General features: G+C 57.2%; 10 protein-coding genes across 10 annotated transcripts; 5 read left to right on the forward strand and 5 right to left on the reverse strand.

Moving 5' to 3' along the window:
- Nucleotides 1–167: 167 nt before the first annotated feature.
- Nucleotides 168–729, forward strand: ACA1_174430 (ribosomal protein S15, putative; the record flags this gene model as incomplete). The annotated part of the gene is made up of 2 exons (XM_004356629.1): nt 168–402; nt 509–729. The coding sequence occupies 2 exons, from the start codon at nt 168–170 to the stop codon at nt 727–729; spliced, it is 456 nt and encodes a 151-aa protein (XP_004356682.1).
- A 223-nt stretch (nt 730–952) lies between these two features.
- On the reverse strand, nt 953–2,610 carry ACA1_174440 (zinc knuckle domain containing protein; the record flags this gene model as incomplete). The annotated part of the gene is made up of 7 exons (XM_004356630.1): nt 953–1,051; nt 1,130–1,205; nt 1,298–1,484; nt 1,620–1,693; nt 1,811–1,979; nt 2,057–2,328; nt 2,432–2,610. 7 exons carry the CDS (start codon nt 2,608–2,610, stop codon nt 953–955), a joined length of 1,056 nt encoding a protein of 351 aa, XP_004356683.1.
- A 133-nt stretch (nt 2,611–2,743) lies between these two features.
- On the forward strand, nt 2,744–3,439 carry ACA1_174450 (Cwf15/Cwc15 cell cycle control protein; the record flags this gene model as incomplete). Its single annotated transcript, XM_004356631.1, has 1 exon — nt 2,744–3,439. One exon carries the CDS (start codon nt 2,744–2,746, stop codon nt 3,437–3,439), a length of 696 nt encoding a protein of 231 aa, XP_004356684.1.
- An 823-nt stretch (nt 3,440–4,262) lies between these two features.
- Nucleotides 4,263–5,487, forward strand: ACA1_174460 (zinc finger, C3HC4 type (RING finger) domain containing protein; the record flags this gene model as incomplete). The annotated part of the gene is made up of 6 exons (XM_004356632.1): nt 4,263–4,363; nt 4,464–4,584; nt 4,744–4,872; nt 4,986–5,093; nt 5,286–5,363; nt 5,404–5,487. 6 exons carry the CDS (start codon nt 4,263–4,265, stop codon nt 5,485–5,487), a joined length of 621 nt encoding a protein of 206 aa, XP_004356685.1.
- Nucleotides 5,488–5,822: 335 nt separating this feature from the next.
- Nucleotides 5,823–8,531, forward strand: ACA1_174470 (uncharacterized protein; the record flags this gene model as incomplete). The annotated part of the gene is made up of 8 exons (XM_004356633.1): nt 5,823–6,053; nt 6,119–6,585; nt 6,661–7,288; nt 7,379–7,588; nt 7,706–7,949; nt 8,035–8,102; nt 8,160–8,309; nt 8,403–8,531. 8 exons carry the CDS (start codon nt 5,823–5,825, stop codon nt 8,529–8,531), a joined length of 2,127 nt encoding a protein of 708 aa, XP_004356686.1.
- A 628-nt stretch (nt 8,532–9,159) lies between these two features.
- ACA1_174480 (universal stress domain containing protein) lies at nt 9,160–10,751 on the reverse strand (the record flags this gene model as incomplete). Its single annotated transcript, XM_004356634.1, has 4 exons — nt 9,160–9,527; nt 9,682–9,829; nt 9,928–10,316; nt 10,439–10,751. The coding sequence occupies 4 exons, from the start codon at nt 10,749–10,751 to the stop codon at nt 9,160–9,162; spliced, it is 1,218 nt and encodes a 405-aa protein (XP_004356687.1).
- Nucleotides 10,752–11,152: 401 nt separating this feature from the next.
- ACA1_174490 (uncharacterized protein) lies at nt 11,153–12,781 on the reverse strand (the record flags this gene model as incomplete). The annotated part of the gene is made up of 8 exons (XM_004356635.1): nt 11,153–11,296; nt 11,388–11,478; nt 11,565–11,647; nt 11,759–11,835; nt 11,913–12,090; nt 12,153–12,236; nt 12,320–12,396; nt 12,478–12,781. 8 exons carry the CDS (start codon nt 12,779–12,781, stop codon nt 11,153–11,155), a joined length of 1,038 nt encoding a protein of 345 aa, XP_004356688.1.
- Nucleotides 12,782–13,356: 575 nt separating this feature from the next.
- Nucleotides 13,357–14,524, reverse strand: ACA1_174500 (proteasome endopeptidase complex, archaeal, alpha subunit; the record flags this gene model as incomplete). Its single annotated transcript, XM_004356636.1, has 5 exons — nt 13,357–13,509; nt 13,590–13,703; nt 13,814–13,933; nt 14,045–14,296; nt 14,429–14,524. The coding sequence occupies 5 exons, from the start codon at nt 14,522–14,524 to the stop codon at nt 13,357–13,359; spliced, it is 735 nt and encodes a 244-aa protein (XP_004356689.1).
- A 318-nt stretch (nt 14,525–14,842) lies between these two features.
- On the forward strand, nt 14,843–17,964 carry ACA1_174510 (tRNA uridine 5carboxymethylaminomethyl modification enzyme GidA, putative; the record flags this gene model as incomplete). Its single annotated transcript, XM_004356637.1, has 13 exons — nt 14,843–15,298; nt 15,323–15,383; nt 15,499–15,581; nt 15,685–15,813; nt 15,896–15,977; nt 16,056–16,157; nt 16,249–16,316; nt 16,430–16,587; nt 16,720–16,861; nt 16,992–17,288; nt 17,400–17,470; nt 17,596–17,744; nt 17,858–17,964. The coding sequence occupies 13 exons, from the start codon at nt 14,843–14,845 to the stop codon at nt 17,962–17,964; spliced, it is 1,905 nt and encodes a 634-aa protein (XP_004356690.1).
- A 57-nt stretch (nt 17,965–18,021) lies between these two features.
- ACA1_174520 (transporter, major facilitator subfamily protein) lies at nt 18,022–20,879 on the reverse strand (the record flags this gene model as incomplete). The annotated part of the gene is made up of 9 exons (XM_004356638.1): nt 18,022–18,392; nt 18,501–18,621; nt 18,717–18,826; nt 18,931–19,066; nt 19,237–19,307; nt 19,418–19,533; nt 19,692–19,761; nt 19,891–20,164; nt 20,298–20,879. 9 exons carry the CDS (start codon nt 20,877–20,879, stop codon nt 18,022–18,024), a joined length of 1,851 nt encoding a protein of 616 aa, XP_004356691.1.
- Nucleotides 20,880–21,203: the final 324 nt, after the last annotated feature.

Consider the following 21,203-nt stretch of genomic DNA (forward strand, 5'->3'; position numbering starts at 1 on the left):
TTGAAAGCCGGGAAAAAACCGGGGAGGTACAGCTTTTTCTTTTATGAGGGTGTCCGCAATATTTTGGTCCTTTCTTTCTTTCTCCTTCCCCTGCATCGCGAAGCCGTCCTCGGTGGCCTTCTTGATCTCCCTCTTCCCCTTCGTCCGTTCACAACACATCATCGAACATGGGTCGTATGCATGGACCTGGTAAGGGTATCTCGGGCTCCGCCCAGCCCTTCAAGCGCACTGCCCCCTCGTGGCTGAAGACCACCACCCCCGAGGTGACCGATCTGATCTGCAAGCTCGCCAAGAAGGGTCTCACCCCCTCGCAGATCGGCGTCATCCTCCGTGACTCGCACGGTATCGGTAAGGTCAAGTTCGTCACCGGCAGCAAGGTGCTCCGCATCCTGAAGGCCAACGGTACTTCATCTCCCATTTCTGGCCGCTTGCATCATTTACTTCGTCCGTTGACTTTCAATCGCGCGACGTACAACTTACCAATCTCCATCCTTTCTTTGTTCCTCAGGTCTTGCCCCCGAGCTCCCCGAGGATCTTTACCACCTCGTCAAGAAGGCCGTGGCCGTGAGGAAGCACCTCGAGAAGTTCAGGAAGGACAAGGATGCCAAGTTCAGGCTCATTCTCATCGAGTCGCGTATCCACCGTCTCTCCCGCTACTACCGCCGCACGAAGCAGCTGCCCCCCAACTGGAAGTACGAGTCTTCCACGGCCTCGGCCCTCGTCGCCTAAGTGGTGTGCCTGTGCATGACTATTTGAAATATGTCCTTTCGCCTACACACGGATCTCTCGTTCCTCTCCTCATCATGATGATGATCATCGCCGCTCGGGAAGATGAAGAAGCGATAAAATAATAACCCAAAATTAAAAAAATCTATTCTACATTTTCTTCACTGCGTTTGCACAGATGGATGAAGGGGTTTATTACTGGCTCAGTTGATGTTGAGCGGATGTACTAGTACGGCCTCGGAGGAGGACGCTCGGTGCAGTCTCTTGCCTGATGGCCGGACTTTTTGCACGCGTAGCAAGTGTCACAGTCCTTGGCGATGTGGCCCTGCGCGACACAAGAGCGAGGAGGGTGAGCTCACGGGCACGAACGAAAGAAAAAAAGACCTCGTGGGGCAAGGCGTACGTCGAGCCCACACTTGTAACACGTCTTCACGTCGCCCTTGGGGCATTCCCGTGCAAAGTGACCAGACACGCCGCATCTGATGGAGAAGCGAGCGGGGTCAATGCGCAGTCGCACACAACAAGCAAGCCAAGCTTCAAGAAGATGATGAAGAAGAAGGGTGTCACGTACTTGTAGCAACCCGCAGGTCTGCCACCGCCAAAACCGGGCGAGTAGGGATCGTAGCCGCCCATGCCGCCGGGAGGGCCACCGTGGCGGCCCATGTCCATCATTCTGTGCATGTCGCTCTCCCTCATGCCGTGGTAGCCGCCGTGGTGCATCATGTCGGGCGGATAACCCATGGGCGGGCCGCCGTAGCCTGCCCCAAACAGCCCCCCCCCCCACCGCCACCGCGTCTTAGTAGATATCAGACACGGACGACACATGCACGAAGAAGCGAAGCACATGACATCACAGGCCAACCAACGTCTCATGAGAGCGGGGCGAGCCGTACCTCCCATGCCATAGCCATCCCTGTCGTAGCCACCTCCTCCGTATCCACCGCCGCCGTAGCCGCCGCCGCAGTTTCTGATATCAGGAAAAAGAAGTAGTAGAACGTCAGTCATTGCTTAGTCGACGCGCTGAGCACCTGGACGGCAGCCATGTGGTGACGAGTGCTGTGGCGCTAGAGCGTGTAGGCGGCACCTGGCAATGTGGCCCGGCATGCCGCAGCGGTAGCAGATGTCGCGGCTGAGGTAGAGGTTGGGGCACATGGAAGCGCGGTGGCCCTTGCCGCTGCACTTGTAGCACGGCGGCTCATCGCTGTTGGCGGCGCCCTGCCTGGAGGGGCACATGACCGCGATATGACCGTAGCCTGGAGAGAGAGAGAGAGAGAAAGAAGAAAGATGAGTGCGCCATTTACAGGGAAAGATCGCGAGCGAAACATCTCACCTCCACACTTGAAGCACAAGTTCTTCCTTCTCTTTGCTTCATCATCCCTATCATGGTAGTCCCTATGATGATCCTCCTCTCTATCCGGATACTTCCTCTTCCTGTCCCTATCATCATCGCGATCGCGAGCGGGAGAGTAGTGACTCCGATCCCGCTCGCGGCTGCCTCCTCTCCTCTCCCTACTTGCTCCAGAAGATGGCGACTCTACGCCTCCTCTCGCCTCATCTGCACCACTCCTCTCCCTATCTCGATCATAATCGCTGCTTGTCTCTCTACAAGCAGCCCACGTACGTCAAATGATGATAAAAGGAGGCCGAGTAGAGGCGGGCGAGGGCCGCTTGCTGCTCCTCGCATCTTCATCGCGTTGAGGCGCACCTTCTGGGCGAGTAGTTCGAAAGGGAAAGCGGTGCGGGCTCCGCGTAGTGCGCAGATCGCCTGAAGTCCCTCTCGTCGTCTGTCGGTGAGCGATCGCCAGCCCTTTCGCCCTGGTCTTCCATCGTTGTCAGGACCTGCAAATCGATTTGTTCTTTTTTTACTTTTGTTGTTCTTTTCATTTCGCCAATGAAGGCGAAGCTTTGATTCGGCTTTATCGCCGGTTTTATCTGGGCACCCCCGATTTTTCTCTTCTTCTTCGCCCTTCAAAATCTCCATCATCATCATCACATCGCCGCTGGGAGAAGGACCAAGATGACGTCTGCTGCGCGACCCACTTTCAATCCTGCAAAGGGCAACACTCATCAGGGCGGCAACCGCCTTTTTGCGCCCTCGGCTCAGACCTCGGCCAAGGACCAGCCAGGGCACAAGGAATTGAAGCTGCGCCGACCCGGCCAGAGCGCCCCCTCTGACATGCGGGCCAAGGATCTCAAGGCCGATCTGGAGGAGAGGGAGAGGCGGCATTTTGAAACGAAAGGGGCGGGCCGAGAGCGAGATGAAGAGGAAGAGGCGGTGCCGCGACCACCGCAGATGATAGAATACAAGAGGAAGAGGGGGGACGAAGAAGAGAAGAAGAACATCGACGCCGACGACTCGGATTCGTCTGAAGACGAGGACGATTCTGACGATTCGGACGATGATAGCGAGGAAGATGACACGGCCGAGCTCATGCGAGAGCTGGAGAAGATCAAGAAGGAGCGAGAGGAAGAGAGGAGGAGGCAAGAGGAGGAGCGGGAGCGAATGGAGGCCGAGAAGAAGGACGAGGAGGTCAAGTTTGGCAATCCACTGCTCGCCAAGGGCGAGGGGGACTTCAACGTGAAGAAGCGGTGGTATGAGGACGTCGTGTTCAAAAACCAGGCCAAGGACGAGCCACAAAAGAAGAAGCGCTTCATCAACGACACCATCAGGAACGACTTCCACAAGAAGTTCCTCTCCAAGTATATCCAGTAATCAATCCCTCACTGTTTTTGTTTGATTCTCCATCTGTCAAGTATTTATTGGATTTGCTGTTGCTGTAATAAACCAATGATGGAGCCAGAGCATGGGCAGCTATTTAATGTCCAGATGTTGATGGTAGAGAAACCTGCCTTTGTGAAACAGCCTGTTAGTGGAACACATGGCATTTTTAAGCCAGTGTGGCTAGGGAATACCATGTAAAGGGTTGGGAGGGAGCTTATCTATGGATGTTGTGGACACCTGTGGGTGTTGCAGTCATTGTGGAGATCCATGTGCCAAAGCCTATCCTTCATCATTGCAAGCTTAGCAGCTGTGCACTGTTTCTACTTGCAAGGTTGAGCTTTCTGGTTGTTTTTTTTTTTTTTTTTTGAGAAAGGTCATACACAGTCATACTGGCCTTTGTACACATGTGCCGCCCCCACCTTCATGCATGCTCTCATGGCCCCCCTTTGTGCACAGCCTCCCTTCCTCATTTCAAGGTGCACTCCTGCTGGAATTAGGAGTATGCTTGGAATTTCGCAACAGTGCAAATTTCTGGTCGGCAAGGAGAAAGTTCGCTCACAAAAGTACGTGCTGTTAGCTTCTTGAAGCCCTTCTGTCGCACACCGCGAGAAGAACGAAGATGATGAACGATGATGAATCACCCCTACTTGCCCTGACCAATGAGGAACTCAAACAATTGATTGAGGCCCAGGGCGTGGCAATACCCCCGACAGCGGTCGACCAACGCGATGAATTAATCGTACTCGCGGAGAAGCACTGCAGGGGCGGTTCTTCAACGGCATCATCATCCTCATCTTCTTCGTCGGCCACCCCCATGGCCCTGGAAGGCGCCGACTCTACAATGGTGAAGCTGGAGGGGGTGGATTTCATGTGCCCCGTTTGTACAGAACTCATCTACAAGCCAGTCACCACCCCGTACGCTGCTTCATCCATTATAATACCCCCCCCCAACAATATAATTTCCGCGTAGCATCATCCATCTCACGCGATCCGCCGCCTCTGTACTTCTGTGCAGTTGCGGACACACGTTCTGCGAGGTGTGCTTGGCGATGGCCCTGGCCTACAAAGCCAAGTGCCCCATGTGCCGCGAGACGTGCGGCCTCTCCCACGCACAATTCAAAGTCAACGTCCTCATGGTACGCTACGTTTTCCCTTTGTAGTACCTTTTGTTGTATCCCCCCCCCAACTCCCAAACGCTCGTGTGTCGTGTCGTGTCATGCGAGACGCAGCGCAGTTGCATTGTTTGTTGGCTTTCTCTCTCGGTGTCTCTCTATCTCACACCGAGTCACACGCAGGCCGCCATCATCGAGCAAAGCTTCGGTGATTTGTACAAAAAGCGAGCGCAGGAGATGGAGAAGCAGGCTCTGGTTGTGCGACAGGGCAAGAAGAAGCTCATCATCGGCAACACCCACGAGACTGTGCCGGTACGAACCAACGTTGCAGTGATGGCCACGCGCCCTGTAGACGTCGAACGCGTTTCTTCTTGTCAATCGCTTGTCGCTCGCTCATCGCTCGTGTCTTCTCTTCTGCTGCGCAGTCGACATCGCAGAATCGGCACAAGTGGAAGTTCTTCTGTACAGTGTTGGACATGGACGAGAGGCTGGGCGTAGCTCCTCCCTCCGTGCCCACGTCCTACTACATCCAGGTGCGTCACCGTCTCCTGTTCTTCTTCTTCTTCCTCTTCTTCTTCTCTCTCTCTCTCTCTCTGTGTGTGTTGTGTGTGTGTGTGTGTATGTGTTGTGTGTGGGGTTGTGTGTGTGTCGTGTGTGTGTCGTTGTCGTGTGGTATGACGCGCACGCTCGCTCGTTCACCGCATCTTGCTTTCTCTCGAGTGCAGAAGGTGGAGGTGTTCCTGCACCCCACGTTCAACCCCAACCGCCTCGTCCTCACCGAGCAGCCGTTCGAATTCGCTCGCGTACGCGACGTCCTCTCCTGCCCTTGAACGTAGCACACAGCTCTTCATCTCCTCACCTCACCGATCTTTTTTCCGACCTTTTTTCCTGCGTGTGTGCAGATTGGCTGGGGCGTGTTTCAGCTGAAGGGGACGATCCACTTCCAGCCCAAGTTCAACATGCGTCCGATCGCGTTCGAGCACCTGCTCTCCTTCGAGAGGAACGGCACCCACAGGGAGTACCACATCTCTTTCGGTGGCAGCAGCGCGGAGGGCCAGCGTTCGTAGCGCGTCGTGTGTGCCGCGTTTTTTTTTGTGTTTTTTTGTGTTTTTTTGTGGTTTTTTCCCTTTTTTCTTCTTTTTTTAACGATTTGTGTTCTAAGAAATACAAATTACGTTTGGCGCGAAACATTTGGCTCGAGTAGCGGGTGATTACCGATTGAATCGAATTTAGAAGCCGATTAATCGGTCGCGTGGTGGCCAATGTTGCAGCGCGTAGCGGCCGAGCTACGAACGCGCCAGGTCAATGTGAAGGATGACTGGTTGCAGCTGTGCATGGAGCACATTAGAATGGAGGAGGGGATCGGAAACGATGGCAATCCACGACAGCTCGCCGATGCTGTATTCAACCATTTCCTTATGGCGGATCTCAACGCTATTGCCTCGCAAGGGACTCTGCCGAACGTCGAGAGGATGCACAAAGACCAGATTGCCGTACGGTTTTCCCATTCGCTACACGTCCGTCGCAGGGTTGTAATCATCCCATTACTCTCATGCAGGGAAGCCACCTCCTGCAGATCGATGAGATGGTAAACATCGAAGCGCCCATCGAGCACGTGGGCCGCGTTGCTGATCAGGACGAAGACGAGGAGAAGGCGCTCGAGAAGAAGCAAAGACACGAAGCCGACGGCGCTCGCGGTGGAAGGGGCGGTCGAGGAGGCCGCGGCGGCTTCGCCCAGCAGAACCAGCGCCAGGGCCAAGGCGCTGGCACTACCAACTCCAACTACCGTACGTTCAAGCTGAGCCTCACCGACGGCGTGCGGCGAGTGTTCGCCCTCGAGTACCGTCGCGTGCCCGTGCTCGATCTCGAGCGCACGCCGCCGGGCACCAAGATCCTCGTGCGCGACGTGCTCGTGCGGCGCGGCGTGCTGCTGCTCCTCCCCCAGAACGTGCAGGTGCTGGGCGGCCGCGTGGCGAGCCTCGTCGATGCCCACCTCCAGACCATCGAGTACAAGCGCAAGCGAGGGTGCGTCTAGAAGAAGAAGAAGACGAAGAGCCTTCATGTGACTCATCTCTGTGCGTGATGCTTGTGTGGCGACAGACAGGGAATAGTCGAGGAGCCGCCAACGGTGAACGCAACGGGCGCCCAGCAACAGGCGCCGGACGGCGACTGGCGATCGAACGCCGCTAAGCGGCCACGAATGGAAGTCGATGAGGTCGGCACCGTCACGGCTACTACGTCCAGCTTCAATTCGTACGACAATACGGCCAAGGCTGCTGCCTCTCGGCCAGCGGCGTCGACTTCATTGTCTGCCGGCCTCAACAACTCCACCGCACCGAAGCTGCGCTCATCGTACTCGGCGTCGTCTTTATTATCATCGTCTTCTTTATCCTCCACATCTTCTTCTTCTTCTACTCCTACTTCTTCATCTCTCGCCTCCTCCGCAGCCACCTTTGCTGGTGCGTTCGCTTCCTCCTTGGTCCCCACGACCCGGCAATCTGCCGCACCAGCCGCCCAGCCGCAATCATCCACATCCACATCCACATCTTCCACCTCATTGTCGTCATCATCGTCATCTTCCACGTCCGTAGTCTCAATACCCTTCTTCTCGCGATCGTCATCGTCGTCGCGCTCCTCGGCCACAACACTCCCTTCTTCGGCCACCAGTCGGATATCGCCCCTCACCCCGCCCGGTATCGACGATTCCAGCGACAGCATCGAAGACGACGTACCTGTTCCTTCCCCCTCTCCTCCGTCTCGTCTGCTGATGCGCGTCGCCTGGTCTCACTAACGGTTCATGAACCGGCGCTCGTCACAGGAGGCGGAGACCAAGCCGACGTCGGCCGCCAAGCTACTGCGCGTCAAGGAGGAGAGTGCCACGACTGTGGGGAGTGCCGAGGGCGAACAGCCCAGCAGCAAGCCGAAAGGGCTTTCGCTTTCCCTCAAGAAGAAGACCATCGTGAAGGAGGAGCCTGCCGTCGAGGCCGTCATCTCCCTCCTCGACGAAGAGCTTCCATCGCCCATTCCAGTACCCGCACCCTCCTCTCTCGCAGACACGGCACACACTACACACACACGGCACACACGACACACACGACACGCATGGCTTATTGCGTTCTGCTCTCACCCCCCCCCCCCGCGACAGGTCAAGGATGAGCCTGGCCAGGCCCGACCAGCCGACGACTACCTGGCGGACGTGCCCGACGACTTTGGCTTCAGTCTGGGCGACCTGGCCGAGTTCGACGAGCACCCACCAGCGGACGTCAGGAGCCCCGAGCCCTTCGTGTACATAGACGAGCTTCGGCCGGAAGACATGGCGACCGGGCGCAAGGTGACGCTGAAAGCAGCCTCCATCGAACTCCTCAAGGGCTCCTTCCAGTACAAGACTGGTATGACTGCCCCCGCACCCACTGTGTGTCGTGTGTGTCGCGTGTGTCGCTGCTTATCATTGGCGCGTGCTGACTCCATCTCTAGGGAAGTATTCGCTGGAGCTCAAGCTGGAGGATGGCAGCGGCACGCTGCAGGCCCTCATGTCCGACGAGGTGTGTCTCCACCATGTGTTGTGTGTGGTGTGTGTGGCTGACAGGCTTCTCCATCAGGTGGTGGCCGAGATGATGGGCGTGACGTGTACAGAGTTCAAAGCCAACCTCACGAGAGGCCCAGAGGGCATCAACGAGAACAAGCGGCGCATGCGACAGCTCGAGGTGGCGTTGTTCAACCTGGAGGGCCTCATGGACCTCATGCTGGAGGTACGCTTTCCTTTCTTCATCTGTTCACCACGCGTGCGACTTACACTCATCATCATCATCATCTTCGTGTCGCAACGTCATCCGTTCTTGCAGGATCCGAAGCCGCTGGTGACGCGCGTCTACCGACCCACAACAGAGCACGCCAAGCAGCTCCTCGCTCGCGTGTCCTCCTCCTCCCAGCTCAACTCGCCCTCCCAACGACGAAACCCTTTGTCGCAATGAATGAAACGAATCGAAGAGGCCAATCATTCATTTCTCAATCTCGCGCAATCTTGTCCATCAGAAGATGAAGGTGGTCGAATCATGCAAGGCTGAAGAAGAATGAAGATGCAAAATGAAAGGTAGGTCGGACATCCACTCGCTCCATCCCACACCCAACCCTTGGCATTACGGTGTAAAGGAACGGTCATCAACGCGTTGCGCCAGACCATGCAACGGCCCCGAGGGGCGATGCAGGCACTGTGTGCGCAACGCAGCACTTCGCGCTCAGGAGCAAGGGACAGGCGTCATCATCCATACCCAGTGGGCTCGTCTTGTTTAAGGGATACAAGACTATAGACTCAATACTATGGAATATGATCCTGAAGAGTACGGTCTACTCCTCAGCACCACCTCGCGCCCTACTTGAAGCCTTCTCCTTCACCCTCACTCCGTCATTGTGGGCTCGACCAGAAAGTTGAGAATTGTCGACAATATTGCGCCAAAACAGCATTTTAATATTCATTTTTACTTATTTTGATCAGACCAGCATGTTTTGTTTTTTTTTAAAAACAGGTTTATGTACACAAAGCCACTATTTACAGCATCGTTGGGAAGGTGTGATGTGAAGAGCAAGGAGGAGGGTGAGGGTTCACTTGTCCATGACGGGGATGTTGGTCTCGCCGGGCACGATGGGTCCCTGGGTACCCAGGCTCGTATCGACCGGCGGCGGGATGGGCGGCTGCGGCAGGAACTCCTCGAACCTCTTCTCCTCCCCTGCGGTCGCCATCGTCATCATCATCGGTTGCTGCAGCGTCGTCGTCGGCTGTTGTTGGAATTGTTGCGGCTGCTGAAGCAGAGGCGGTTGCTCCATGTACAGCTGTTGTGGCTGTTGTGGCTGCTGCTGGGCGTGAAGCTGGCCCTCGGCCTTGCGCTGGTCCTTCTTCTTCTTGCGCAGCATCTTCCTCTTTTCGGTCTTCTCCGACGTCTTCTTCTGCACCTTCTTCTCCTCCAGCTCAGCTGCACCATCATGATCGCCAGCCAGCCCCAAACCGTCAGCTCATCGGCATCATCAACTCATTTCCGAAGAAGAGAGAAGAGAAGAGACGAAGTGCGAGGTGCGAGGCCGAGGCGAGTGGGGCGAAGAGAGAGAGAGGGGGTGGTCAGTACTCACCTGCCCTCTTCTCGCGGCGCTGCTCCTCGGTCTCGCGGATGACGATCACCGGGCAGGGCGCGTGGGAGGACACGTAGGACGAGACCGAGCCCATGAACATCTTCTTGATCGGGTTCTGGCCTCTGCTACCCATCACGATGTAGTCCACCTGGCATTGAAGCCCAACGTCAGCCATCTTCAATCTTCTACTTCATCTTTCATCAATTTCATCAATTTCATCAAGAGAGGCGGTGGAGGAGGAGGTACCTTCTCCTCATTGGCGAGGTCGCAGATGGCCTCGCGCGGGTCCTTGGCCTCGATGAAGCGCGACGTCCACTTGACCCCGTCGGACCACTGCTTGGCCAGGTTGCCGGCGTGGGCCAGATAGCCCTTGCCCCGCTTAACCGAGTCGGGCTCGGGCTCGGGCTCCTGGGCGGCCGCCGGTTCGGGTGCCGGCACGCCACCGGCCGCGGGCTGGGCTTCGGCCGTTGACGAGCCGCCGCGCCAGATCGAGAGGCGGCTGGCGAGCGAGCGCGATTTCTTGACGGCGTGCACCAGGATGAGGTGGTCCTCGTTGACGTTCATGAGGTTGAGCGCGTGGAACAGGCCCAGCTTGGACTCGCTCGAGCCGTCGATACAAACCAGCCACTTGCGACCTGATGCACAACAAAGATATGAATTTTGATTGGTTAGTAAAATAAAATAATTCCTAATGAAAAGTTACAGTGAAACCAGGATAAGAATTCCTGGTTTGTGATTGGCGAGTGGGGCTGGGTACCGGCGGTGAGGAAGTAGTGGGGCACTTCGTTGCTTTGGAAGTCGGAGGCCCTCAGCTTGAAGACCCCCTCGCGGCCCGGCGTCTCGGGGGCCGGGGCAGCCTCGACCGGGTGAGCCACGGGCGGCGACGTGGTGGTTGTTGGTGCGGGCTGTGGCGTGGTGGTGTCCATCGCTGCTTGTGTCGAAACTTCTTCTGCTGCCGATGAAGGCGGCAGCGGGCGGTTGGAGTGAGTCAAAAAGATGTCGCTAGGTGGTGACAAGACTTGCTCTTCTTGTCCAGGGCTTGTTGTTGTTGTGGGTGGAGTTGAAGCCATGTGGTGAGATGAGGTGGTATACAAACCTTGAGCAAGAAGGGGTGTTGGGTGGTGAGGTTGGGTTGTACTTGTGGTTTGGTGGAAGGAATGGCTCAAGGCAGCACTCTGGGCTGGTGTGGCGTGTACAGCGCCAACGATTGGCCTGCATCCTGTCTGCAAGTTTGCGAATTTTCGTCTGAAAGAAAGCGACGTGGCTCGCAATTGCTTCACCTATTGGCCCTTCACCAAGACAGGACAAGATAAGATAAAACCTCTGGCTCACGTGGCGTATCCTGGGCGTGTCCAGTTATCCACCCCATTGGTGATTATCTCTTTCTGGTAGAAGAAAGAAATAAGAGTATTTATTGATTAGCGATTATTCACACGGCTAGACCATTGTAGAGCACAGGCGTTGGAGTGGCTTACACGCTCGCGATCTCGAGGTTTTGTCGGCCCCAGAACCAGGCCTCCTCTCCGACGATGGGCGCCGAGGTGGGCATGATCACCACCGCGCCCTCTTCGAACGGACACCTGATCTCGCCCACCTCGTCGTCCATCGCCAACAACTGTTTCAGGTGGGGGAGAGGTGTGTTGGTTCTTGTTCACCTCATTATGAGGAGGATGTGATTTGGTGGCTCCAAAGAGGGGGGATGATACCTCGTTGTAGGCTACGTGCTCGAAGGCCTGCACGCGCCGGGCGTACCTGAAGCCCTTCCGCACGCGCACTTGGTTGGTGCTCACGTAGCGGCTACGCGAGCAATGGAAGTGTAACAACGTTGTTTGGTGAGTCGCACACGCAAAGTGGTGATGGGCAGTGAGCGAATAGGAGCGTACCGCTTCTCGCCAAATAGGCGGTGGCCCACAATAAAGCTCATGATCACCCGCTTGGCGGATTCGATGGCCTCTCGTGTGCCCTCCTGCCCGCACTCAACGCACACGCACGTCTGCAGACAGACCACCAATTAGGCACCAATGAACAAGGCCTTTACTAGCGAACCAGACCTTTTAAGGGGGGGGTAGATAAGAACCTTGTTGTGCTGCAAGGCCCAATCGCAAGAGGTTCCGCCCTCCACAGTGTGGTGAGCCAGCTTGCTGATCACCAAACCTGACAGCACCTCATTCGTGTCAGTCGCACAGGAAAGAGTGAACAAGATCATTACAATGAGTATCTGCTGGCTGTACCGATGTCGAGTCTCTCGGCGAGCTCTTCGCTCTGCGGATTGCCGGTTGGCAGGGCGTAGGCGGTGCAGGGCGAGGAGGTGGAGTGGACGTCAAGCCACTGGTCGCTGCTGAGCCCCATGCGCGCCACCAGCCGCGCTCGGCGGACCTCGTAGAGTTGTTCCTCTCTCGCAAACCACGTCTGATGCAGCCACCACCGATCAGCAATTCAGGGTAAAGAAACAGGTGAACGTCAATACGTACGGGATGGATGATGCGGTTGAGGTTCTTCTCCATGAAGCGCTTGTTCTCGGCCACAGCGCGAGGATTCCCGACCATCACGGTCAACTGGAGGAGCGCCAACAGTTCGAGATCAGTGTTGCAGGCGCGCGAAAGGAGTGAACCGAGAACCAAAGCTGAACGCGTTGTACCTTGGTGTACACGCCGCGCTGGTTGAGGAGCGCGGGAATGGCGCCCTCCTTGATCAGCTCATTCATCGCCACCAGACCTGAGAACGGGCATGAGAGAACCATAACAATGCAACACGACTACGCCAAAGAACGAACACATATGGGGGGCGAGGGAGAACCTGTCTTCTCGTTGCCGTGCATGCAGACGGTGATGAGGAGGTGGAGCGGACGTCGTTTGGGGGCGGAGGTGGTGGGTTGGGTGTTCTGCCCCTTTTCGATCTCTATCTCGTCGTTGGCGTACTCTTGGTCAAGTCCGCAGGTGAAGCAAGCGTCGGTCGGGCATTCGCAGGCCTGCAGTGTGGTCGTGCGCTCTTCCTCCTCCTCGTCCCTGGCCTGGATGGTACATCCGCAGCCTCGTTGCGTGGCTGCCGGGTCAGAGTAGAAAACGAGTAGCGGCACCTCGGGTGAAAGCAATCCCTTCATCTGTCTTAGACCTATAGAAGAGACTACAGGCGACACAATGTACGTCAGCAATCCTACTGTCCTCCTCCTCTTTCTTACTTTGCATCGATGCATCATCCACAAATCTGGAGGAACACCGGTGCCCGACGTACTTCTTGTAAATGGAGTACGGCTCGGCTTGTGGTTGTTCGTAGCTCGGTAGGTATACAGTGTTGAAAAAGGCGAGTCGTGTGGTGCTCTTGTCGAGGAAGCGATGAGCAAATGGATGGTCTGGTCCCTCCCCGTCCTCCATCGGAGGTAGAATGCAATCCGCAAATTCCTCAACTTGGCCAGAAAAATGGCTGATACGCGCAAAAATTCGAAACAGTTGAGCTCAGGCCGCGGAACGCTCTATTGGCAAAGGCAAAGCGGGCACCACAACCTTCATCATCTTCAACGTCGCACAGAAGATGACACAACCTCTCTTTTGATCGATAGATATTTGCGCAGGTGAGAGAAAAGGAAGTAAGTGCTTTATACAGCCTTATGGAGAAAGGACGGAAGGTTGGAGAGAGACGGCTAACTCGACGACGACCAAGAGAGAACACAAGACTTGCTCACTGCTGCTGCTTGGGCTTGGCCTTCTGCTCTTCCTTCTCTTCCTCGATGACCTTCACGACCTTGTCCACCTCCTCATCGGGCAAGAAGGTCAGCTTCTTATCGGAACGCATCACCGCAATGTCCAGGTTCTTGCTCGTTCCCTCGACAGTCTAGATGTGATGTGCACAACGCAGGTCAGAACAGGGTGTGCGTGTTGGTGTGTGTGGTGTGTTGTGCGGTGTTGGCGCACCTCGAGCAGGGCCTTGATGGCAAGCTTGATCGCTTCATCATCGCTCATGCCATCCTGATAGTTCTTCTCCAAGAACTCTCTCACCGTCTTGGAGTTACGACCAGTAGCGTTGGCCTGCACAATGCGAACGAACAAACAAACCAACAAACAAAGGAGGTCACGGCGTAAGCACCAATTCACCAACGCGAGCGATTGATAGGGAGTGAGTGTGACAATGAGCGTACCTTCCACTCGGCGTGAGTGCCAGAGGGATCGGTCTGGAAGAGGCGTGGCTTGCCGTCGTCGAAACCGATCACGAGCGTGGAGATACCGAATGGTCGCACGCCACCGCTTTGTGTGTATTTCTATGTGTGTAGAGTGATGATGGGGAGAACAGGGATTAGCGCTTCCGATTGAGCTCAAACGATGGCGGTGCACTCGAGAAATCTGAAGCGCGCAACGAGAGGGGCGGGTACCTGCTGAACGCCAGCGATGTACTTGGCGACGTACTCGACGGACACGGGCTCTTCGATGGTGAGCGAGTAGCTCTGGCACTCGAGTCGTGCCTTGTTGATGAGGACGCGTGCATCGGCCGTCAATCCGGCAAAGGCGAGCGAGATGTGATCATCTAGCTGCACGATCTTGCGCACCGTGCGGGGATCCTGCAGCTTGGGCACAGACTTCTTCTCCACACCCAGCACGAGGATGGACTTGCCCCTCACGCCCACCTGACGATGATTAAAATCAGCCTTTTGAATTAGACCATGTGCTGCATTGATTGATTGCCCCCCCAAAGGCACGCGCCTACGATGCACTGCAGCAGCGATCGCTCAGATTCGACATGGATATGGTGGACGTACAGCAGTGGTTCCCTTTCTGACTGCCTCGAGAGCATACTCGACCTGGAACAAGTGTCCATCGGGCGAGAAGACGGTGATGGCACGATCGTACGACATGATGATCTTCTACGCTCTAATTCTTCTGTTCTATCTGAGAAATCAACCAAGGCCACGCCAACAAAGTCTGGGCACGCGATCCACGCACTCCCTTGTTGTACCAACCGCCTCCTTAAATGCGAATTTGATTTTTAATCGTTTTCTCTCCTTTCATGCTGACGTCATGCGCGTAGTGGATCAAATCTCGATTTCCACTAATTCAAACGATTGAGGGAGGAGATGCTGCTCCGACGCACGGCACATGGCTCTCATGTGAAAGCCGCCACCTCGCTTTCGCTTCGCCATGCAGCCTCTTCTTTCTCCCTTGCACATCACGCTATGCCATGCTGGCGGCGAGGCTGGTCCTCGGCCGCGGCGGGCCTACGATCGTCGGCCTACGATGTCATCGTAGTCGGTGGTGGGCATGCGGGCTGCGAGGCCTGTGCCGCCTCGGCAAGGGTGGGCGCCAGAACGCTCCTCATCACGCACAAAATCGACAGCATCGGCGTCATGTCGTGCAACCCATCGATAGGCGGCATAGGCAAGGGCCAGTTGGTCCGCGAGATTGACGCCCTGGACGGCCTGATGGGCAAGACCATCGACGTCGCCGGCATCCAGTTTCGCATTCTCAATCGTTCTCGCGGCCCTGCCGTGCACGGCCCGCGAGCCCAGGCCGACCGCGAGCTCTACCGCAAGGCCATGCGCCACACGCTCGAGTCGACGCCCGGCCTCGACATCGCCGAGGCCTCCGTGGAGGACCTGCTCCTCTCGCCCGACGGCGCCACCGTCGAAGGCGTCCTCCTCGGCTCCGGCGAGCAGGTGCGCGCGCCCAAGGTCGTCATCACCACCGGCACCTTCCTGGGCGGCCTCATCCACCTGGGTACTCCACTCACTACGCAGATCGATCTTTCGCTTTGGGCACCTCATCGCCGTCTTTGAGGCCTTGCCAGCTGCCGTCTGACTGTGGGTGTTTTTTTCTTCAACCGTCGACTCAGGGCAGAAGCAGTTCACGGCGGGCCGGTTCGGCGACGCGGCGTCGGTGGGCCTCGCCAAGACGCTCCGCGATGCCGGCTTCCCCGTCGCCAGGCACGCACGCAGAAAGAGAGAGAGAGAGAGAGATGAACGTTGTGCTCATCGCCACACTCGGCTCTTGACCGAATGAATGGACGTGCAGGCTGAAGACGGGCACGCCGCCGCGGTTGCTGGGTACGACGATCGACTACTCGAAGCTGGAGGTGCAGGAAGGCGACAAGCCGCCCGTGCCCTTCTCCTTCCTCCACGACAAGGTCGCGCTTGAGGACCAGCAAAGAGTAAGCTCAGCCCATCATCCCATGCAAGCACCACGCAACCGAATTCACACACGTCCTCTCGTGTGTGTCGTGTGTGTTGCAGGTGTGCCACATGACCTACACCACCGAGCGAACGCATAAGATCATTCGCGACAACATCCACCTCTGCCCCACCTTCGAATCAGGTACGATCGTGTGTGTGCGTGTGTGTGTGTCGTATGTGTCGTGTGTGTGTTGCAAGTCCAACTCTTCCGCCTTTTCAGGACAGGGAAAGGGTCTGGGTCCGCGCTACTGTCCCTCCATCGAAGTCAAGGTCGAGCGGTTTGCCGACAAAGACCGGCATCAGGTCTTTCTCGAGCCCGAAGGTACACTCCCGCCACGCTGCCACCCACGTGCGAAACGACGCTAAAAGCCATCACGAACGGAACGAACACAATCACCGCCCCCCTGATGCAGGGCTCGATACGGACGTCGTTTACCCGAACGGCATCTCCATCTCCCTGCCCGAGGACATTCAGCTCGACGTACGTCGTCCGCACACGCGCACACACGCACGCGCACACGCGCACACGCGCACACAAGAGTGGCATGTGTTTTGCTTGTGTTGACTTGCGGTGGTGCGGCGATGCGTGTGTAGATGGTGCGTAGCATTCCGGGCCTGGAGAAGGTGCACATGATTCGGCCGGGCTATGCCGTCGAGTACGACTACGTCGACCCGCGGGAGCTGCGACCAACGCTGGAGACGAGGCGCATAGGCGGCTTGTACTTTGCCGGACAGATCAACGGCACCACCGGGTACTGCTTCCATTCCACCTCATATTTGTTCGATCTTTCTTCCATATATTCATGATATATTAATATATCTAAATGATATGTGGACATACAATGTCTTGTAATATATGTACATATGTATTTATTTATTTACAGCTATGAGGAAGCGGCGGCGCAGGGTATTATGGCGGGCATCAACGCTGCGCTGGCGGTCAAGGGCGCGGACCCATTTATTCTCGACCGCGCCGACGCCTACATCGGCGTACTCATCGACGACCTCGTCACCGTAGGCACCAAGGTACTCCTCCACGCCCTCCATTCACTGTGTCGTGTCGTTGGTCGTGTCGTTGGTTGTGTCGTGTCGTGTGTGTGTCGTGTTGCGTCGCGTCGTGTGTAGCGATTGATGATGTGTGGTGATGCGGCGGCAGGAGCCCTATCGAATGTTCACGTCGCGGGCGGAGTACAGGCTGTCGCTGCGAGTCGACAACGCCGACTTCCGATTGACGGAGCGCGCGCAGGGCGTGGGCGCCGTATCGCAGCACCGCTTCGCGCGGTACGAGGCGCGCAAGCAGGAGGTGGACACGCTCAAGTCGGCCCTCCGGGACCACACCGAGGCCGCCCAGGAGTGGGCCCGACGCGGCCTGCCCGCCCCGCGCGACGGCCGCAAACGGAGCGCGTGGGACATGATCGCCCACTACAAGGTCACCCTCGCACAGCTCGCTCAGGTAGTTCTCCGCGCTATCAACAATTCGCGCCTTTTAGTTTGTTGTGGTTGTTGGTTGGTGGTGGTTGTTGCATTAATGTTGATCTCTTCTCGTGCGGCCACACACGTGCAGCTCTGGCCGGAGCGCTATGTGTCGGTTGGCGAAACAACGGCGTGGCACCTGGAGGTCGAGGCTCAGTACAGGTGTGTGTTCCACAGCTTCACTCAAAACGACCGCACACACGCACACACGCACACGCACGCACGCACACACGCACACACGCTGGATGACTGATCGCGCAACCGTTTTCGCGGCACGCTGCGCGCAGTGCGTACTTGAAGCAGCAGGAGGCGGAGATTGCGGCGTTCAAGAAGGAGGAGAGCCTCGTCCTTCCGGCGGACCTCGACTACTCCGAGATGGCTTCGCTCTCCATCGAGGAACGACAGAAGCTCGCCGCCGCCCGGCCCACCACTCTCGGTAAACCTTTACCATCACCACCAAATTTCTTCATGTGTGTGGTGTCGTGTCGTGTGGCGTGTGTCGTGTGTCGTGTCGCGTGTTCTCAATATTTCTCCACTGCCAACAAACAGGAGCGGCGTCGCGCATACCAGGGATGACCCCCAACGCGCTGCTCTTCCTCACCCGCTACGCCAAACGCTCGGCGCTGCTCTCCCCAGCGTCGCACCAGCTTCCCTGATCCCTCTTCTACAATATTCTCATTTAAACACACACACACACTTCTCTTCATGTGTCTTTATGGGTGGTCATCATCCCCACCAACTCCAAGGGGCACCAGCTCGAAGGCGCCTTTGCCCTGCTGGTGGGCTTTTCGTCGCGATGCACGATGACCTTCATCTTCATCATCTCCTTCGTCCACCATCTTCATCATCTGCGCCACTTCGTCGTCGTCGTCGTCGTCGTCGTTGATTGCTGCGGTGGCGCCGGCGGCGTGTGCGGTGACGGTGATGCCCATGCAGCGCGGGAGGAAGAGGGCGAGCAGGGCGTAGACGGCCAGCAGCACGAGGTTGCCCGCCAGGATGGTCCACATGAGCAGCGACGACGCGATCTTGTTGAAGATGAACCCGGCGCCCATCGGCACCAGCATCGCGCCCAGGCTCGACCCCACTGTGCGTTGCGTGCAAAGTGAGTGCCACCTCGCACGTCGTGTGTCGTGTGTGTGTGTGTCGTGCGTGTGTCGTGCGTGTCGTGTGTGACGTGTGCGGTGGAGCGTACCGACGAGGAGACTGGAGGCGCGGCTGGTGATGGCGACGCCCAGCTGATATGGGAAACTGAACACCAGCGCGTAGATCGAGGCCATGAAGACGCCGTACAGCAGCGTGACCACCCACAGGGACTTGTACACGCGACACGCGTAACCACACGACACACGACACAATCAGTTTTGGGTTGCGATTGAGGCTGGACGGGGAGGCGGGGGAGACGCGGTACGAAGTTGTTCTTGAAGGGCACGACGACGATGGCCAGGATGATGGCCAGGGTCGATCCGATGTGGTCCGTCAGCAGCATCGACCGCGAACTGAACCGCGTCGCCAGCGGCACTGCAGGCGTGTGTCGTGTGGTGAGTGTCGTGTGTCGTGTGTGTGTCGTGTGTCGTGTGTGTGTCGTGTGCTTGATTGCGAGTAAACGGGCAAGGGTTGGTTACCTGCGAGGAGTCGTCCGATGGTGATGGCGAGCCAGAAGGCCGAGGAGAGGTAGTCGGCTTCGGTCTCGCCCATGTGGAACTCGTTCACGGCGTACGTGAAGATCCACCCGCCGTACGCGATCTCGATACCCACGTACTGCACGCACCGCACGCAACGCACACACGCACAATTAGGATTCGTTCACAACACCAACACGTGTGTGTGTGTGTGCGCGCGCGCGCGCGCGTGTTGGTGGCAACCACACACCACACACACACGACACACACACGACACACACACACACACGAGAGAGGGAGAGGACGTACGGTGAAGAGGGAGAACGCGGTGAGGAAGATGATGAGGTAGCCCAGCCACTTGGGCGCGTCCTGGCTTCCATCTGGCCGCACGACACGCACACACGGCACACACGACACACGGCACACGGCACACACGTGAGTCGGGCAGGCAGGACTACGAGTGGAGAGGCTGTGTGGCGCAAAGACGCACTGTTGCGGGTGGCGTCGCTGTCGGGCGCCGGGGCGGCGGCGATCGGGGCGGGGCTGGGCACCGCGAGCGCGAAGAAGGAGGGCAGCATCACCAGAAAGCCCAGCACCCAGTAGCACCTAATGATGATGTCCACCTCACCGCCACGGCCCAACCAAATGAACGTTATCGAGTCAGCTCAGCGCCACCGCACCACCATCACTACGGTGTCATCGTGTGTGTGCGTGTGTGCGTGCGCCGTGTCGTGTGTGTGTGTGCGTGTGTGTGTGGTGCTCACCAGAGGAGCTGCGCGTCCGACGGGGCCACGAGCAGCACCAGCGCAATAATGGCCGGGGCCGACGTCGACCCTACCACCACACACACGACACACGCACACGACGCACGCGCACGACACACGACACACACACGCAACACGGTCAGAGAAGAAGAGAGAAGAAGAGAGAAGAGAGGGGGGGTTGACAGCAGCGGTGCGGTACCGACGCCGTAGGAGAAGTGGAGGAACTGCATGTAGGGGGCGACCTGGCGCTGCCAGACCTGGAACATGAGGGTGTTGGCGCCGACGTCGTTGAAGGAGGCGAAGAAGGCGTTGACGGCCTGCAGCGCGAGCAGGAGCCAGAGCGAACGGGCGAACGGGAAGACGAAGAGGAAGGCGGCCATCGTCATCGTCGACCCGAACAGCACCGCGTGCGACCGCTTGCCCGTCGACTCGTACAGCCGGCCCGCACACAGCGACCCCAAAATCCAGCCCAACTGTGCGTGTCGTGTGCCGTGTGTGCGTCGCGCGGCGTGTGCGATGGTGTGTGTGTCGTGTCGTGTCGTGTCGTGTCGTGTCGTGTCGTGTCGTGTCGTGTCGTGTCGTGTCGTGTCGTGTGTGGTGACGTACGCCGCGGAGGGTGAAGATGAGGCCCATGTCGTCGACGGTGGAGGAGGTGTTGGCGGCGAGTAGGAGGAGGGTGGGGCCGATGCAGCCGCCGGCCATGCCCTGGGCGACGTAGGTCCCGCAGTAGACCATCGTCTGGCGGTACTTGAGCCGCTTCTCCTCCCGTGCGCTCCTCTCTTTGATCTCCTCGCCGATCGCATCGAGCCCGTCATCGCTGAGTTTTGTTGGCATAATGTCGTCATCATCATGCAATGTTGTCTTCATCTTGTTTTTGTTGTGTTGTGCACCGCCACTGACGTGCAGGAGGGATGAGGATGGTCGATGGTCGTCGTAGTCGTCATTGCACTCTTTGTAATCGCGATTTTCCGTGTCATCGAATGGAGCGGGGTGATTTTCCTCCAGCTCCCAATCGTGGCTCGCCTCCTTCGATTCGTCGCGTTGCAGGAAGGGGTCGTGAAAATCATCCACCATGCCCTCGCCATGGACCGCAATCGCTGCCGATATCAGATCATGATGTTCATCATCGTCCTCGTCATCCACAAACGCAGCAAAGTTGAACTTGGACTGGGCACCCACATCATCCATCCCTCTGCCAACAGACTGTCGATTCTGCTGCTCTGTGGTTGAAGTTGGTTAACCCGAAGCAGCATGATGCTGACGTCACCCCTCATGTGCTGGCCCTTCAACTGGTCTCATGATCCTCCCCTCTTGTTGTTCTCTCTCTTGTAATCAAAGAAGAAGTTCCCAAATCCCTCTCTTCTACCTTCTTCTTCTTCAACTACTTGTGTTCCACCTTCATCCCCAGCACCATCATCGTCATGTGGCTTGCTGCTGCTGTTGTTGTGTTCGTCGTCTTCTTCTTGATGTTGTGCTTCTTCTTCATCTCTTCCAGGATCTCTTCCTCTCTCT

Source organism: Acanthamoeba castellanii (assembly GCF_000313135.1).
Source record: "Acanthamoeba castellanii str. Neff unplaced genomic scaffold scf7180000084741, whole genome shotgun sequence".
In the NCBI taxonomy this organism is placed as follows: Eukaryota; Discosea; order Longamoebia; family Acanthamoebidae; genus Acanthamoeba; species Acanthamoeba castellanii.